At 40.9% G+C, this 20,421-nt stretch overlaps 1 protein-coding gene across 2 annotated transcripts in view; it reads left to right on the forward strand.

Moving 5' to 3' along the window:
• The window catches only part of PRDM5 (PR/SET domain 5), a 666,844-nt gene that overhangs the window by 200,738 nt on the left and 445,685 nt on the right, over positions 1-20,421 (forward strand). For both annotated transcript variants that reach the window (XM_086962221.1, XM_086962220.1), the window contains exons 5-7: positions 1,777-1,951; positions 8,907-8,999; positions 14,126-14,247. In XM_086962221.1, coding sequence (XP_086818347.1) covers positions 1,777-1,951; positions 8,907-8,999; positions 14,126-14,247 — 390 coding nt within the window. The remainder of the gene's footprint in view (positions 1-1,776; positions 1,952-8,906; positions 9,000-14,125; positions 14,248-20,421) is intronic.

A 20,421-nucleotide genomic window follows, 5' to 3' on the forward strand; every position in this document is an offset into this window, starting at 1 on the left:
CCTCTGGCACCCCACAAATAGGCATGTGCGCCATGTGGCACACAGACATGCCCTAAGGGCATGTCTGTCTGTCACATGGCTAGGTGTGCATGCACACATGTGCATGCACACCTGAATTCGGTATTTTACCACACAATAGGATTGTGTGGTAAAATACCGATTTTGTAGGGCCTTTGGGACTCAGAAGAGTCCCACCTACATATGAGATTTACCGAATCGGTAAAAATACCGATTCAGTGTTTTACAGAATCGGTCAATTTACCAAATCGGTAAATTTACTGATTTTGTAAAAATGTACCCCTACATGCCAATTCTTGTATACCGGTCGGTAACGGCCGAAAATACCGATTTTCGGCCGTTACCGACCGACCTACATCGGGCCCTAAATTTGTCAATAAAGATATCAGCTAGAAAAAATACTTCATTGGTCATAGCAGTGCTGCATGGGATCGTACTTGTGCTTGACCTCATGGACTGAGAGAAGTCCTAAGCATAATAGTGGCCCATGGCCTTGTTATACAGAGAACTAAAGTTGTCAGAAAGCACTTCCCCACATAAAGAGAGATTTAACTAGATTATCAGGAATTAAGGTTTAGAACAAAGTCATTGCTCCATGTTATTGCAAGAAGGAGAAGTGTATGTTCCTTTGGCAGAACATATGAAATATGTTTGGAGTGTCTATTAGCAAGTGAAAACTTTGTCCAAAATGCATATGAATTCAGATGCTTTGCCTTTGAGATGCTGTTAGCAGATTGTAATCTTTCAGGGAGAACAACCAAGAAATGTCAAAGAAGAAATAGCAAGATTGTTTCTTTAAGAATTTGTCCTAGAACAGTCAGCAGCAACATAAGGTGAACTAAAGGCTCTACCCAATATCTTCTTAGTTACCACTCTACAGTCAGAAAGTGCACACACAAACCTCACATCCAGTCCCCTTATCCACAACATAAATTGTTATATATACATATATATGTCTATATATATCAACACCATTGACACTTAACCACAGTATGTCATTCTATAACTCACTATTAAATGCCCTCACCACCCACATATTGTGATTTCTTACAAAAACTCACTCAAACCACCACTTATAGATACTCTTACCACTACTCCTCATCCATCACCTTTAAACCCAATTAGCCAATGCCACTTCCAACCCTGTTCCCCCACCATCTACTCACATAATGCTGTTTTAACTCCACTTACTTCCAGCCACCCTTCCCATCATTTAGTGGTGTGAAACTGCAGTCACATTACACTACACATCACCCGCACTCCCTTCCATAATTTCTACTATACTAAATGTCTCACATGCACTGCTGCTCACAATGCAGGCAAGTACATCCACATTCACCACCAGTAATGCTCAACACTTCGCAGGACCACTGACCCACAGCAGACCCTTTTGTATGATCCACCTCCACTCGTATAATGCCTCATATGCTGGCACCCTCACATCATCATGATGAATAGTGTCCAGCCTTTCCTTTACAAACAAACTGATAACATTCAGCTTTCTGAATTTTGCTTCATATTCTGCAGGTCTCTTAATAAGTAGCATTGTTTATCAAAACAATGCCTTTCATAATAATCCTATCCTTTGAATTCTTTAGACACTGCTAGTGCATTTTCATTTTGGCCATTGTTAATTCATAACAACTTATCAAAAAGAAACAGTTTCAGCTGCACTTGTTTCTTCTTCAATGAATTGTATTGATTTGTGTTGACACAGGACAGTAAAAAAGTGTATGCATTTGTGATCTTTGTTCACAGAATACCCTAGCTTCAAGGAGGAGCATGCATGTTTGCACTGTGAGTCAAATTTCCCAAGCGAAGAGATTCTTGCTGAACACTTACAGGCACTTCACCGGAAACCCAGAGAGGAGAAGGAGTTCAAGTGCAGGAATTGTGAAAAGAAGTTCCCAGTTAAACAAGCCCTACAAAGACAGTACGTGCCAGTAAACTTTATATTTTGGGATTACATTACATTACATACTTTATTCCACGTATATATTATGCTTTGTAAAAAAAAAATGATTGACGCACATTTGGTTTATTGGCCACTCGCTTTCCAACAATGACAGTTACAGTTCACATTTCGTCATTAGTATCAGAACTGCGTTGCATTGGACTTAATAATGTAAAATGTACGCCCAATGGGATTATGTTTTTCTTACGGATATTTAGGATAAAATATTTATGCCAGAAGATATTTGACCATGATATTCTGATGTACAATCTTGTTAATGTCTTGTTGGGAGGACATCCATTAATCATTTTTGTCCTCACTCTCTCCTTTGTGTGAATACCTTTAATGAGAATACAGCTACCACATACAGGAGCTAGTTAAAGTGTAGCAGAACAACTCCTGTAATTGCTGACAATGTTTCATGTGTACTGAAAATCCATCCAACATATGGTTGGGTAGAATTCTGGTTAATATTGAAATGCTGTCAAGTCTCAGGGGACCATGGCTAGAAGACTACGGTGGCAACATGAATCCTTGATTTGAGAACTAAGGATGCCGTTCTCAGACCGCTGAATTATGCCATACTTTTTTTTATTTGCTTATAAAACCCAAATGCTCAGAAATATTTTCAAACTGCAAACTTGTCCCAAACATACCATACTCAAGCAAAATACTGTAAACTGGTGTGATTAGACGACTTCACAAGTATGTGAAGAGAAAATATGTTCACGTCCCTGGTTAAGATTCTGACTGACAGAAAGGGCTAAAATTACATTGGATTGTATTATAGAATGTATCCTAATCACCTTTTTTGAGGACAATGAATACGCACTGAAGGAGATACTGTAACCATATTCAATGTGAAGTATAAGGATGTTCATGTTCCCTGCTTATGATTCTGACTGACAGAAAGAGACAAAATCACATTGGTTTGAAGGTGTCCTCATCACTTTTGTTAAAGACAATCAATCAGTACTGAAAAGGATACTGTGACTGTATTCTCATTCAAAGTCAAAAGAGGGGATGGGGATGTGAGAAACATCTTCAGATTGGATATAATCCTATCTCCATATTATAGCCAAAAATAAGAACCATATTGGTGGAGTCCATTTTCTGTGATGTCCCTTGTGGGGTAACACATTGATCTGAACTCTTCATCTGTTCATCATTTATATTCACCCATTAGCTCAAGCAATCATGTACCATAACCTTTAATTCCAGATGTATTCAGAGCAATCAGCTCAACATTTTCCTACAAAAGTAACAGCTTTGAGGATGGAATAAAAAGCCTCTTCACTCTATAACACAATGCAGGAAGCACAATGGCCTACTTTTAAATTGATCCAGATGAAGATGCTACATGTGGGTCATACAACATCCCATTCAATAGGCCCTCATATGTGGAGCTTGCCACATTACCTACACAAAGGTGAAAGACCTTGAAATATTTAGCATTTCAAACATTTAGTGGCTGTCTGAAGCAGAAAAACCAAGTGGAATCCTAGGCAAGTTCTGATGAATCTGCATCAAATCTTGGTGCCTCTCTGCATTTGATATAGGGCCCGATGTAGGTGGCCCATTACCGGTCGTTAAACCCAAAATTCGATACATTTCAGGCTTACCGACCGGTATTGAGCCATTTCTGATGTAGGGGATGATTCCATTTTTACCAAATCATTATTTACCAAATCGGTATTTACCTAATTGGTAAATGGTATGTAGGAAGCACTTTTAAGAGTGCTTATGTGCTGTAAGGATTCGTTATTTACCACCAACTATTAGTTGGTGGTAAATACGGAATCCCTTTGAAAATGCAAATCTGTGCATTTTCGACAGTGCCATGTGGCAGACATACATGCCTTTAGGGCATGTATGTGTGCCACATGTGCACACAAGCACTATTCAGGGGTGCAACAGGGTGTCAATGTGAAACCCTGCCACCCTTGAATGTTTCCCTATTTTACCGAATCGGTATTTATCGATTCAGTAATTCACATTCATTCTATGGGCCTCCAGGCCCAAAGGAATGAATGGGAATTACCCAATTGGTAAATACCGATTCGGTAAATACCGAATCGTACCGATTCGGTAATACTTACCGTATTTTTATCTACATAGCATTTACCGATTCTAAAATACAGAATCGGTAAAATTCGGTATTTTAGAATCAGTAAATTTTCATTACCTACATCTAGCCTTTTGTTCCTTACCTTGAAGTTCTTGAGTTTGGACTTGTTTAACATTCAACTATTTTTGTGCTAAACTTTGGGAAGGAAACTGTGAGCACATCTGGTTCAAACGCAATGGAAATTTCATATTTTGTTTGAATTTTCATAATGCTCTTAGAAATCTTGCTACTTCCAATTTATCATCCTGATGTGCACAATCTTCATAACATAACATACAGCCTTGCTTCTCAACTGTTCTTGGAGTCTTCTTTACTCCCTTTTTGTACCTGAAGCATAAGAGAAACACATGCAACAGTTGAATATATCATTTTCCAGCTGTCCTCTATTTTTCAGATTGTTTTTACAGTGAGAGAATCTTATCTTGATATCATAAAAAATGTGTTCTATTTCATGCATGTGATGAATAAAGATAGCTGCGAATGTCAGCATTGGGTAAAAACATTTGAGTGAATGGATTGAGCCAAATTTGAACTAGCCACACTGATGTGTTTCCCTTAATGTTCTTTGGACAGTGAAAGTGACTTTGAGTTGATAATTTTGGACAGTCCCCTATAGGTCAGCATTTCTGGGATGTTTATTCACTTGGTTTCTATTTCATTTCCTTGAAAAGGAGTAGTTACTACATAGCCCCAACACATATAACCTCACTTTTTGTTCTGTTTAATGGATACATCTTGAGTGCTCTCCTGGCAATGTTTTAGTTTGCATTTGGCAAAAAATATTTTTAAGTAATAACACCAGTAGTGATGTAAAAATAAATAGACATATTTGTCAAGCCCACCTCTCAACTATATACATTTTGACCTAGGCTTGAACATAACCCTTCAAATAAAGGAATTTCCAAAACTCTCTGACTTTAATCATTTGATTACTAGAAAGATTGTGATGTCCATCAGAACCTCCCATCAACTTTAGCGAAGATCATTGTTGATGCATGGCTGGGTTATTGCAACATATTCTACAACTGCCTCATGTAATATTCCTAATCAGATTGCAGTTGATAGAGTATCCATATGATCAAGTTGAGCCTCAACCTAAACTCACTGAGCAACATTGCAACATCCCTGGCCTGTACTAGCCTGTTTTTTTCTAATTGAATAAACAAAGAGACTGACTATAACCTGGGCCAGCTATCCCACCTGATCACCTCCGAAAGTATCTCAGTCCTTCAAGTTGTCTTTTTGCTGTAGTGTTGCTTCTTTTACCTGTTCTGCCCAGGTCTCTTTAAAATGATTTATTTCTCCCATACCTTAAAATATATCTTTGTATCACTGTGTATCAGTTCTGAATACAGGAGTCACAATATTGATTACAATGCTGTAGTAGGGCCACTATTCCAGTACATATACATGAGTAATTTTCTAAATTGACCCACTGAGAACCCCTTTATCAAGTCTTGAATTAAAGGGAAAGTGCATGAGGAGTTAACTATGTACAATAATGCAACATTTATGTATTGAAATATGGCTCACGCTACATGCCAATGGTGAAATTATTGGAGCAAGGGGACATTCTTCCTTGGTATCTTTCTTTATTAGTATCACCACCAATGCCGACTTGTTGGTCTAGATACATGCAGTCGCGACAGGGTCTAACAAACTGACCTGGTTTCATGAACATGGGTCCCAATCCACTAATTCTGACCGTATCAACATTAGCAAAATCTTTGGTTCCCTGACCCAGCTGGTGATCATTGATCAGCAGAACTAATTTCCTGAGATTTAGCATCATATTGCCACTGGGAATAAATAAAGGGACAAGTGGAGCCATTAGGATGGTGGGTCCTTTGACAATATCATATCGTCCACATTTGTTGGTTATAGTGGTCTTTAGGAACTGTCATCATAAGAGTGTCAGGCTGGTTTGGGAGTAGCACCACTTTTGCCAGCACGGAAAAAGGGCAAAAGCGGTATTCTGTGTGTTACATACTTATTTTGAATGTTTTGCCTCGTTTTCAAGTTGAAAACTTGTAGCAGGAGGTACTCAGGATCACCTGTTTAATTCTTCTCACCAGATTAATGCTATGTAGTAGGTGTGATAAACACCAAATCCTTCTCCACACAATTTGTTTATTCAGGGCTTAGGGCCGAATATACTAAGGAAATGATGCAGCTCGCAAAATAGCAAGGTTTAGGACTGCAAAAGGGCCATTTTCCAACTCATAAATGGGTTCTGCGATCCATACCGAATCCCAATTTGAAAGGGGCATTAAGGGGTGTTCCTTTCAAATTGAAATTCAGTATTGAATGTATCATTAGTTTGCAACCACAATTCGTAGCGCTGTGATGTCTACGGGTAGCCATGCGCTCTATAAATGCCACTTCTATTCTATCCTGGTGGCAAACAACACAAATATTACCAACTCCTCGAAGGGGATAAACTATGATTAGGGTATAGGTATTTGACTAGCCCTAGTCTCTGTAGGAAGGAGGTATATATGCACTGTAAGAATGTTAGGTGTATCTGTCTACATAAGTAGTTACACTAATAACAATTTATATAGAAGAAATTATTGTAATACATGTTTATTACTACCCAAATACATTTTAAAATAGCACAAGACAGAGAAATAAACAGAAAGGTTCTAAATGCATTTCTTTCAGTTTGTATGCAGCTACTTGATGCCAGTTCATATCTGGCAACAAAAAAGTAACCTATTGAGCTATCTACATAAAATAAAAGTATGTGACTTGCATTTACAAGCAGTGATTTGCAACAAGAACATTAACGCGCTATGCTATTTTATGATATGTCAAACATGTGAGTAGACTGCACACATTTCTCCAGCAAGTGCATTAACCAACGGAGCTATCTTACCATTATTAATCCTTCGAACATGCTGAGTAGTGGATACAAAAATGTTTCTGAAGATTGTGACTTAACCCCATAGGATATTTTAAAAGGCACTATGTTTGTGACCATTTAAGTAAGCCTTTGTTGTCAATGCCCTTGGGGCAGAGTTTTAAAAAAAACATATAACTTTACTATCAGTCTCTTCTGTACATAACTCTGCCTCTTGTAACATCGCAAATTTTTGTTGCCACCTTTTGTTCCTCAATTTATGGGATCCTGGAATAAATATTTTACAATTGCTAAACTGTTCTGGCTAGTGCTTTGTCTGAAAAACAGCAGTACATTAATGCACCCACCAAAAAACATCTATCTTCACACCACATATATTTCTGGAATAAAATATTTGTGTCTGTGGACATATAATGCATTTCTTATTATTATAGTTCAAAAAAACGTACACGTAAATCTTGCATAGAGAGCATATTATTAAGACTGCAGTGTGTTTGTGTCCCCATTCCTAAATGCTCAGCATTGTGTGGCTGTCATTCTCTCATAGCGTGGTGCATGACTGATATTTTGCTGATAGCTCTCTAACTATCTTCATATTCCAAACGTTTCTAATCAAACATCTTTGATATTGAAAGGCTGAAGAAAACGTTGACTGAGAAAAGAGTTTAGAGAGCAGCAGCCCCTTGGTGACCCAGCCCTAAACCCTACACAGCATAAAAAAAGTTACTCTGTTTACAGTGCACTGCTGATTTATTGTTTCACTCGCTGATGATCCTTTCATAAAAGCTGAATGGGAAAAATATTGTCTACAAGAATATTGTGCCAATGGCCTTGAAGATACATGTATGTATTATTAAGGTACCTACATGTGGAGTTATGTATAGTAAACCTATTCTTATTATACCTACATACCTTGTTGATATTTTGGTAATTTATATTTTTGCTACTCTATTTTTGTAGCATGATGTTTAGTACTCAATACACCAGTCCTTTTCTTGACAAAGGATCCCATCTCTGATGTCCAGTGAGGTAGTTTTCAGTCCTCAAGCAGGGTGGAGACCTAATTGTAGGTCATTCATATGGTAAAGCTTCTCACGAGTCTTACTGTTCTTTTACATCACAATCTTTAGTGTTTAATGAACTGTAAATAAACTAGACTTGGATATGTTCAGTCTCTCGTTAACCTGGCAATGGCATGGGATCAGCAACTTACTTTAGAGAGTGCTTGCGAGCTTAACTTCATCATCATAGACTCAAGATAGTTGCTGATTTTCAAGTTACTGGACTACTTGAATATTACTTCTTCCTCAAAAACTTTGGAAATTAATTTATAATAATACATTCCGATGGGGTTGTACAAAGGCAACACGGCAGGACCTTTCAGTTCACTATCTACAGCAGTGTCCTGGCCTATTATAATCAATCTAGGGGGGTTCAGTTCCACCGCTTTTCAGTTAGTACAAGACTTTGCAGCTGTAAGACATCATGAATGTTATTATGTAAGTTACAGCAAGAGCATTACCACGGCAAATCACTTTGTTCTGCCAGTCGATGCATCCCTGTCCTAGCTCTTGGCCATCAAGGAGGTGTGTACAGTGTACGCTGCCTCTGTCAGATATTATATAATATAGCACGTTGATTTGTAATGCAATATCAAGCAACAGACAATGTTAAGTAGATGCATTTAATATATCTTTTTAAAGACATGTCCTGGACTAGTTATCTTTCTGTTTCGTGCTTATCAATATATATATATAGATATATATATATAGCTTTTGGTCAATGACATTGAAATGTGTGAACAATTTGGAATTGTGGACTAAGAAAGGAAAACCTAGAATTAAATTAAGCTGTTACACTTGGAATGATTAAAGCCTTGATATTGATTCATTTTGAATCTAACGCTTACACAAATGGGTCTCTATTTCTTTTCTCCTCTGTAGTGCACTTCACTGTTCAGAGAACATCAGTCCAGGAGATTCCTCAAGAAGTTATCAGTGTCCTGTTTGCAGTGCATCCTTCAGCTCAGAGTCCAGGTTTTGTGTTTAATTTACTGACCCACTTCTATTTTTCATTGACCTTCCATTTGTGTAACTTGTTTATGTGATATTAACACCTGAAGAAAGAAACACATCTACTATGTTTAATCTATCCACATTCTAAGAAGGAACCCTGGACTTCCGTAATATCCTACGGGCTCATTACGATGGCGGAGGGACCCCCACCGCCAGGCGTGCAGTGGCGGGCCCCCGCCATCTGTCAGCAATTCCCCCGCCAGATTATGATGGCGGGGGGAATCCTTAGGGAATTGACACAAAGACCGCCCGCCACGGTTCCGCAAGGTGGTCCTTTTCTGTCCGCCTTGTGGAACCAAAACATAGGGCAGCATTGCGGCGGTGCTGCACCGCCGTAGGGATTATGATATCCCTTTCCGCCTGTCTTTTCGCGGCAGTCATCCCACCATGAAAAGACAGGCGGAAACAGATTTGGGGGCCCGTAGCGGGCCCCTCTTGTGTTGCGGGGAGGTAGCTGTGCACTGGGTACCTGCCACATAGTGCTGGGAAATGCAGTGCATGCCATTTGAACATTGAGAACGGTGCTGCAGCCAGCAGCACCGTCTGCAATGTTAAAGGCCCGGGATGTGCCTGCCAGTATGGGGGGCACATCGTAATATGTGTGCTATGACCGCCACATGACTGGCGGCTGGTCCCAATCACCGCAACGATGGCGGGCGGGCGGACTCAGGTCAGCCCACCATCGTAATGAGCCCCCTAGTCTCTGGAGTACAAACCTGCCATAGAACACTTTATTTATTATAATAAACCACTGATTTCATCATTTAATGACCCATGGCTCAACATATATGACTATTATTTTTCTTTTAAATAAAATTATTTAAACAAACAAAAAGCATTGTAAAAAGAGAGCAGAAGGTAATAGCATTGAACTAAAGAAGATTGAGTATTTAAAAATGCATACTTCTGATAAATGAGAGAGGAGATAGTGAGGAAAAACAGAAAGCAGAACTGGGAAAAAGAACTGTGTTCTTTCTTCTCTGCATGGATTTCCTCTTTAAGGATATTAAATGTTGACAATGTGATTTGGTGCTGAGAAAGATATGGATCACGGATACATCAAAAAACATTAACACTGAAAGAACAAAATTACTCAAAACCAAATATAGCAATGGCAGGCAGTTGTAGAAGAAATAAGAAACTTGAAGGCAGAAGACAGTTGAAGAAAGAACATAGACGAGAATACATGAAACAGTTGTGGCGCCTCAAGATACTGTCCCCTCTTTAAAAAAATGACAAGAGACACATAGTTAATGAAAGGTAACAGACAAACAGAAAACAATACATCAATGTACCTTTGTTAAGCAGATTCCAAGTGATTTGTAATAATTTACATATAGATTATCATGTCAATAATAGCCATAAAATGAAAAACAAAATGGGCTCAGTGAAAGTTTACCTTTTGTCCCTCACTGTGGATGTTTTTAACTGAAAAAGGACATAAAAAATGAATAAATCCTCCTGTCCTTCACCTCAGACATTGTAACATGGCAAATACAAGAATAACATTTGCTTCCTGTGGTTTGTAGGAAAGGAAGAATGCAAAATAAAAGCCAAATCAACAATGACAAATACGAACCAAAATAGTATTAACTTATGGTGATATACACATCCAAACATGTTACAGACAGTAAATATAAACACACAGTACATTAAGATTTGTCCTTCAAAACTGGTTAAATTTTGTCCACTTGACCTGGAGTTGTGTGGATACACTGTATTCTTTGTCAAAAGTGTTTTAGGAAATTTCTGTGATGATAGACATTGATCTGAAACCCTCAACACTTGAGGCCCTGCTGGACTTTTCCTGTGACATACCTAGCAAGCTCTCTAAAATCTACTGCAATTGCATTACTGCTAACAAATAGATGTATGGTGCTAAATTGGGGAAGGAGCCCAACTCCCACAATTGATGGATGAATACATAGTATAATAACATAATACACTGCAAGACAATGCGGACCTGTACACTTCACAGCTGATACAGTGCTAGGCCAGGGATATTTGGGTGCCTGTGCAGTCTTACCTGAATACCCATATTTCACTAATACATTCTAATACATCAGCACAGTGAATAAGGGTGGGCCACTTATTGAAAGAAATAGGCAGGTTGTGCATGGAACAGTGGTGTAGATAGCTACTCAAGTTCACAATAATTTATGCCAGAGATGAGTTACATGTTCTGGAGACTGCCTCGATGGAAAGATCTTGTTGGTGAGCAGCATTCTTATCATTAATAACTGTGATATATACTTTCTGATATTAGTATTTTTGTTGTATGCTCAAACTGTATACCGTACTTTGCTCTTTAATTAATTGTCTTAGAATTAATGCTTCCTTGTTTGACTTAAGGTACTGATTTTGTTATCATTGAAAAAAAATATTAAATATATAAAAAAACGAATTTCCAACAATAAAGAAAACATAAACATATTTATGAACATGATCATCAATCATAAAATGGCCCATTAGGCCCTTTTTTAAAGCAACATGCTGCTAGTTTCTATTCACTAGCAACAGATTATGCCATTGGTTGTACAGTGCACTGCAGAGTTAAGCCCAGTATCATTATTGTTGCTCACTGCCTTCTAAATGTCATTCTCCTCTATTAGAGTGATAACATAAGCCAGGCCATCCAAAGCTTTTCAGACATCTCATAATGGGATAGAATAAGAGAAAATGTGTCACTGTTTCCTGGGTTTCCAAAGGCAATTTGAAGATTCATGCTTCATGCGAACAACTAACCTAGTGGTTGTCACTGACCTCAAAGGTTGATGGGCTAAATAAAGTGTCATATAAATACTCCTCTTCAACCAAGAAAGGCCAATGAAAGCAGCAGGCAGCTGCAAATAAATGTTCTTGGTAAATAGGTTACCATACCAATGAAAGTTAAATACCCATCTGCAAGAACCATCCTCATTACAGAGGATAATTTCAACTCAATGATGAATAGATCCACAAAGCCACCACCAATACATGGGGGATACACTGGCAATAGACCAAGGGGCTTATTACGAGTATGAAAGTCCTAAGACTGTCGTACTCACGGAATGGTACGATTACCACCGTCACAGCGGGTCTACACCGTATTATGAGTGTGGCAGTGGGACTGCCACAAAGACCGCTGCCTCCACCAGAATCAAGCCTCCTGTTGTGGCGACGGTCTGCAAGTGGCCTGAGTATGCTGGCGGTGTGGAGCATATTAGCGCCTGTATATACTCCACTCTTTCATGGCTGGAATCCCGCTATCAAAAGGATGGCAGACTTGCAGGTAAGGGGTCCACAACTGGGGCCCAAGACCAATCTGGGCCTGGAGATGCCTGTGGGGGGCACATCTTGTGCCCCCAATGGAATTGTACCCTTGTACCTGCACGACATGGTGCATGCCACACCATGCAGGAATATGCAGGAGACACTCTAACTGTGGCGGTCTGTTTGTTAGGCTCTCCTAGCAACCTAACAGACTGCCTCTGTGACACCGCTGTCTGCCCACCCGCCCGTCCTGGATTCAAGCAGTAATCTGGCTGGTGGGTAGGCTCATCACAGGCTTGGCGGTCATCCTGGTACTGCCACTGTGACTGTCCCATTGGAAGACCGACAAACTCTTAATGAGGCCCTAATTGTCATAGTCACATTAAGCATTAAAGAAAGAAGACAATCTCAACAGGTTGTTGCCCGTTGTTCAGACAATTATTTTCCGAAGCCCATGTCAGTCTTAGTATTCAACACCAAAGCCCCAAATCACTAACTAATGCAAGCCCATTACAATATCAGGATTATCTAATAGGAGAAGAATTTGCCACAGTTCTGTTCTCTTCACTGAAGAACACACAGAGTTCCAGCGACCTCCACAAACCTGTAAGATCCCACAGTAAAAATCCACCACAATCTAATTTTATTAAGATCCCAACCAGCGTCTAATCCACTCTCCATAAAAGATCATTTAGATAACAGCCATTTGATCCATAACAAGTGTAGGTGTGTACTAAATTTCAAATTGCAAATTACTGAATTTACCACTACACCACAATGTAAATCTAAGTAAGAGGATGTGAAGTTAAGGTTGGTAAATATATACTTTACTTGATGAATCAGTGCAGGGTCTACAAACTTTTCTGTAATATGAGCACTGATGTTTAATCAAAATCATCCAGAGCTACTAATATTAGTAGTGTTATATAGTGACCACATCAGACACAATTCTTTAGCTGGCAACATATGCAAGTCACAGTACCTCCATTTCCTTGAAGGTGTCCTATATACCACGTGAGAGAGTCTTTGTATCCAACAGACATTTCCATGCATTGGGAAGAGGAGAGAGAAAACAAAGAAAACATTCTTTGTGAATGCTAGATTAATAAAATATTAGACATACAGTTTTTGTGTGTAAATCAGACCTATTAGTTGGATACCTCAAAAATGAGTGTATAGTTCTAACATTTTGAATATGCAGCCATGGGGTACTGTGTATGAGTGACTATTTCTCGATCATAAACAATGTCCAAGTTAATTAGGTGAAAACAGTAGTAAAGTTTTGTGAGTCTACTGTGTTTGCTCACAAATGTCCATGAGTAAAGTGTTAGCCAGTCTTAAGAAAACATAAATACCAAAAGTTAATAAGAGTGCCGACCCACACGCTTTAAATATGAGGGATGAATGAAAACACACTGTTAGATATTTTCATTCACAAACTGAAGTAAAGCCTTCAATGAGTCTGTCCTGATGAGCCTTAATTGAGCATTTCCATCTAATCCATCTGATCTTTGTACATACTCAATCAACACTCAGCTAAATCCATGAAAGAACATTATGTTTCATTTTCATATTTCCCAATTGTAGAAACTGAGGTATTGTTGAGCACTGGTTGATGTTTGAGTGATTTATTTATGGATTGGTCTGTAATTTATTTTATACAATGTTTAATACCCCTCATGTTGAACAAACTGTGAACAAATTGCAATTTTGTAGGATTTGGCGAGTGGTATATCATTTGAAGGAAAATTCTTAGTTGCTTCAATGAGGGTTATTTTGATTGGATTGATTTTTCTTTTAAGAGGCACTTTAAAAAAATTATTTCTTTTATATAGTTTTAAACAGCACAAAGAGGCCTGTAAAGGTGAAGCCAGTTTTATTTGTAAAGCAGATTGTGGTGCGAAGAAATACAGAAGCAAACATGCACTGAAAAAACACAAAGAAAATTCTCACACCGGTAAGAAAAAACGTTATGTATATTTTTACTGTACCGTTTGACTCTTACATACTTGTTCAGAGTCAACACTTAAGATGTTTTTAATATGTATGACAGTTGTAGAATGCAATAATGTGTTTCAAATACTATATTTATTAGATACATTGTGCACTTTTTGGTGGTAGAAATATAGACTCAGGCTTTAATATTTTTCTGGGCATGTCCTTTTGTGGTGTACGTATCATGCACTCTTAAACAGGATTATTAGACCTGACAGCCTTAGGGTGGTCTCCCTCCCTCCTCCCCCCAACTTTTTGACTACCCCCCCCCACGTTCCTGGCTTAATTTCTGCTTGTATTAAGCGCTCTGTGCACTTTCCCACTGATAAACCATTGCTAAAGTGTTTGTGCCCTTCCCTAAACATGATAATATTGGCTCATACCCAATTGTCATATTACATTTTCTTATAAGTCCCTAGTAAAGTGCCCTACAATCCCAATGGCCTCATTGCAATGTGTTACGTCATAGTTGTAGAATGAGGATTTTCTCTATGCAAATCATCAGTCGCTGTGTTTGAGCGTATGCACTGTTGTGGGCATCATCATGGACTCTACTTTAGTTAGAAGCTGAGGTGCCTTCACCTCCTTCTGCCCTTGCGAGGCACGGAGGATGAAGGATTATTTCCACTCATCCTGCTCTTCACTTTCTTCTATCCCATCCAGTGACCCCTGCATTGTCTGGAGACTGAAGCCATGCAGCAAAAGGATTGTGCACTACTGCTGCTGGGGTGTCTCCCTCCCTCCCCCCCCCAACTTTTTGACTACCTCCCCCACTTTCCTGGCTTCATTTCTGCTGGTACTAAGTACTGTGTGTACTTTTCCACTGATAACCAGTGCTAAAGTGTTTGTGCTCTCTCCCCTAAACATGATATTAGTGGCTCATACCCAATTGTCATGTTACATTTTCTTATAAGTTCATAGTTATGTTATGTTATGTTATGTTATGTTATGTTATGTTATGTTATGTTACAGTTATTTCTATAGGGCGCGATTCACCCGGGGGCATATCAGCGCTTGACTTGAAATATTTCCTGAAACTAGAGAAACCAAGAGTGAGCTTAGAATAGGAAGGCCTTTAGCTGTTTCCTAAATGTGCTATAAGTAGATATTTTCCGACGAGTATCTGGTAGTTCATTCCAATATTTTGGCGCTAGATACAAGAAAGATTTTCCTCCGGTGCGACTCAACCTAATACGCGGTACTTGTAAAAGACCACCAGACCTAAGGTTTCTGTTTGGTACATGTTTGACTAATCTCTTTTGCAGGTATTGAAGACCTCTTCCATTAAGCACATTGAATGTGAGACAACAGATCTTAAAAAAACGATCTTTTTCTCACTGATAGCCAATGGAGCTCTCGCAGTAAAGGAGCCGATGAAGAGCCCACTGGGCAATTCAATACCATCCTAGCCGCAGTATTTTGAATCACCTGCAGTCTGCTTAGCAGGGACTCTCCTACCCCTGCCAACAGAGTGTTGCCAGAGTTCCATACTTCCTTTTCTTAGTGTGGTAACCCAATTTACTGAGAGATGATTTTTAAAAGCTATCCCTATCCCACCACCTGTCTTTCCCTCCCTATCCAAATGTAAAAAGGTGTAATTCTCGGGAATAGCCATCTCAATCAGTGGATAGTTAGTGAAATTTAACCATGTTTCAGTGAAAAAACATATATCCGGAGTGTGTGATGCGATCATGTCCCAGATTTCAAAAGGATGCTTTGCTAGTGATCTCACATTACATAATATGAACATTAGTCCACTAATAGCTTGCTCTGTTAATTTGTTCCTAATCTCAGGATCTGCTATCATCAGACCACCCTGAAATTGACAATGACTACAAGCCACTGGGCCCTCAAGTATACTGGGGAATTTCTGCTGACAACATAGATAGTTCAGATGATTATCTGACTCCCTCTTTCTGATCCTGCGTAAGGCATTACCTGAGTAAGAGATACAAGAGGTAGGGGGAATGTTCATCTCAATTCGGTCAGGGTTTGTGGCCTCTGGGCTAGTTTGGGCGTGGACGGGCGCAGACGGTCTTGTCTTTGGCACACCGCCGGCACGCCCGCTGCGCGCGCCCGCTGCGCGCGCCCGCTGCTCATGCGCACTGACACGCTCATTTATGTCATCCGAATACTCCCACAACTAGCCCAACACCCTTCTCTACCCACAAGATGGCTGCTCGCTCCACCGGCCGCCTCTGGGGTTGTCGTATCTTCTCACCTCCCAGCGCCTCAATCGGCTGAGTATGGTGAGTGGAGAAGATGTGTAACCAGACTATTACTTCACGAAATTAAAAAATTGAGGATTTTAAAAGTAGTGCAAACAATACAATTTAAGCAATGCTAAGCTTTAAAATACACAACTCCCAGCTTTTCACCTCAGGAGATTAAAGTACAGCGCGAGCGCACTGACCCGCACTTTTAATTCATCCGAATGCTCCCACAACTAGCCCGACACCTTTCTCTACCCACAAGATGGCTGCTCGCTCCACCAGCCTCCTCTGGGGTTGTCGTGTCTTCAGTCCAGAGGCTCAAATAGCTGAGTGGCCGCGCTAGTGGCTGAGTCACAGGTATTTAGGGCAGACAAACCCAGGACCAGGTCTTGACCAGACAGGGTTGCTTGTATCTTCATAGCGCTTGGAGAGATTGCGCTACACAGAACGATTGTGTCAGCAAGAGGAGGCTGATTTTAATAGCCTGTTTTGTATTTTATTTCTTTTGTGTTGTTTTCCCCTGCTTTTAACCTTGCCCCAGCCCACTTACTCGCACACTAATTTTGTTTAAAGCACTGCATTTTGCGGGTCCTCCTACCCTCTTTTCCCTTTCGGCGGCCATATTGGGGGAAGTACCGGACACTCGGCGGCTCCATCTTTGTTGCCGCGCTAGTGGCTGAGTCACAGGTATTTAGGGCAGACAAACCCAGGACCAGGTCTTGACCAGACAGGGTTGCTTGTATCTTCATAGCGCTTGGAGAGATCGCGCTACACAGAACGATTGTGTCAGCAAGAGGAGGCTGATTTTAATCGCCCGTTTTGTATTTTATTTCTTTTGTGTTGTTTTCCCCTGCTTTTAACCTTGCTCCAGCCCACTTACTCGCACACTAATTTTGTTTAAAGCACTGCATTTTGTGGGTCCTCCTACCCTCTTTTCCCTTTCGGCGGCCATATTGGGGGAAGTACCGGACACTCGGCGGCGCCATTTTTGTTGCCGCGCTAGTGGCTGAGTCACAGGTATTTAGGGCAGACAAACCCAGGACCAGGTCTTGACCAGACAGGGTTGCTTGTATCTTCATAGCGCTTGGAGAGATCGCGCTACACAGAACGATTGTGTCAGCAAGAGGAGGCTGATTTTAATAGCCCGTTTTGTATTTTATTTCTTTTGTGTTGTTTTTCCCTGCTTTTGCCCTTGCCCCAGCCCACTTACTCGCACACTAATTTTGTTTAAAGCACCGCATTTTGCGGGTCCTCCTACCCTCTTTTCCCTTTCGGCGGCCATATTGGGGGAAGTACTGGACACTCGGCGGCGCCATCTTTGTTGCCGCGCTAGTGGCTCAGTCACAGGTATTTAGAGCAGCCATGCTGACGCGCAGCGTGAGCACGCCGGAGTCACGCCAGAGTCCAGCCCGTCTGCGCCCGTCCGCGCACGGACGGGCGCAGGGGCTGGGGCCGAGACTCCTGGCCGATATACAACCTATTGCCCGGACACTTTGCGTCATCTACAGTCAAAGGAGGTGAGGCTTGGCCCCCATACTATTGACAGGCTGGAAGAGCTGCGCCTTCTAAGAGTACAAACTTTAAGTCCGCACCCCAATCACACTCCACTAAAGGTTGTTAGTCTGAACACAAGATCACTCCATAAGCACCATTTGAAGATTTTCTCTCTGCTTCAAGAGAGAGACATTGATATTTTGACGTTAAGCGAAACTTGGCTTGACGTCAACTCAACATCTGATATCTGATATAGCAGCTCTCCCTAACGAATACGACGCAGTTTGGCAGAACCGCGCAAATAATGCACGGGGTGGCGGTGTCGCATTTATATTTAAGAAGCTCCTGAAAATAGAGAATTTATTAGCAGAGTCTCTTGATCTTGCAGATTTACTAGGCGTAAAAATTGTTTTCAATAATGCTTGCTTGGTGATCCTCACAATTTATCATCCCCCCAATTCCACACCAGCTTTTAATGACCTATTTGGCCCAATTATATCTGATATTTGTACACGATATCAAAAAGTGCTACTAACCGGGGATTTTAACCTACACTGGGAAAAAAAGTCCTAAAGACCCAGTATCTCACCAACTGGAATTGGTTCTGTCCTCAGTAGGCCTGAAACAGCTGGTGGCTGGCCCGACACACATAAAGGGACACACACTTGACTTAATCTGGACTTCTGGCCCGGAAGTCTCTGTCGAAGATGTGCTTCCGTGTGTTTGGTCAGATCATTATTTGATTTATTGTGCTATTGCTATGAACAAAAAACCACCGGCTCAAATCCCAAAGATCAAAAAAGTCCGACAATGGAAGAAGGTTGATTCCCAAACCCTGTCAGACTTTCTCCCACGGTATGCTACCCCTCTTAGTGGGGATTTAGTCCAGGATTACTGGAGCTTAACCCAAAGTTTAATACAAGCAATAGATCAGATATCTCCAGAGAAATTACAGAGAGCTAAGGGTATGGACAAAGCGCGCCATGGTACACCCCCTCCCTGAGAGACCATAAGAAAGAGCTCCGCTGCGCAGAAAGAATCTGGTGGAAATCCAAGGAGGAAAGGGATCGGGAGCAGTATAAATCTTTATTAAACAGCTATAAGAAACTTATCTTGGCTGCTAAAGCCGATTACTTTGATAATCGTATAAAGCAAGCAGACAACATACAGAGAGAAACCTTTAAGATCCTCTCAGAATTAACAAAGAAGCCGCCAAAGGACGAAGTTAAAATCGACTGTAACATCTTCCAACAGTTCTTCTTAGAAAAGGTAGACACCATCCTCTTGGAGATTAAGAGTAAGGCAGGAACCACTTTCACTCCACGGCAGACTACGGGTGCCCCTCAAGACTGCACTATTACGAGTTTTCCAGAGATCGAGTCTGTGAAACTCAAACAACTGATGAATTCCATAAAATCAGGGTCACCAGCGGACCCCTGCCCCCCCAGCGTTTTCCGGGCAGCGCTACCTATCTTGGAGGATCACATTATTTCCCTCTTGAATAATTCACTGCGGACGGGCTATCTTCCACTGGGATTCAAGGAGGCTCGTGTTAGACCCTTGTTAAAGAAACCAGGAACAGATGCTACTAATTAAAAAAATGATCGACCTATCTCACAACTTCCATTTATGTCTAAAATTCTGCAGCAACATGTGTTGCAGTCGTTGTCTGGCTTTCTGGAATCACACAGTCTTCTCCAGGAGCGTCAGGCGGGTTTTCGGGCTCACCACAGCACCGAGTTAGTGATGCTCTCGGTGCTGGATGAGCTTAGAGGCATGGCTGACAGTAAGAATCCGAGTGCCCTGGTACTTTTAGACCTATCAGCGGGATTTGATATTGTCAGCCATGACCTGCTCCTGGACAGACTGGCTAATTTTGGAATTGGAGGCATGGCATATAATTGGCTTAAATATTTCTGACTGGGAGGCAGCAGAGGATTCATTTGGGGGATGACATCTCCGAGGTTGGTAGTGTGGATTGGGGAGTCCCGCAGGGTTCAGCATTGTCACCGCTGCTCTTCAACCTCTACCTACAACCTCTGATCGAATCTCTGGTACTTATGGGCTGTCGTGTTTTTAACTATGCTGATGACACCCAGCTGTTATTTAGCATTGAGAACTCATCTGGAGCACATGGATATGTGCAAGAGGCTCTCAAGTTTACAGTGGGGTGGATGACGGCCAATTGGCTGAAAATCAACCCTGAAAAGACAGAGGTTCTTGTGGTATCTACGGGCATATCACCTTGGGGGGATCTGTTCTGGCCCTAAGATCTTGGATCCGCACCGCTGCCAGTGCCAAGTGTGAAAAGCCTTGGCATAAAAATTGACCAGGAATTGTCAATGACGGCTCAGATCTAAACCGTCGTGGGCACATGTATTGGCCTAATTAGGCAGCTGCGTAGGCTAGTTCCCCTCCTATCCCAATCC

Source organism: Lissotriton vulgaris, chromosome 3_1 (assembly GCF_964263255.1).
Source record: "Lissotriton vulgaris chromosome 3_1, aLisVul1.2, whole genome shotgun sequence".
In the NCBI taxonomy this organism is placed as follows: Eukaryota; Metazoa; Chordata; class Amphibia; order Caudata; family Salamandridae; genus Lissotriton; species Lissotriton vulgaris.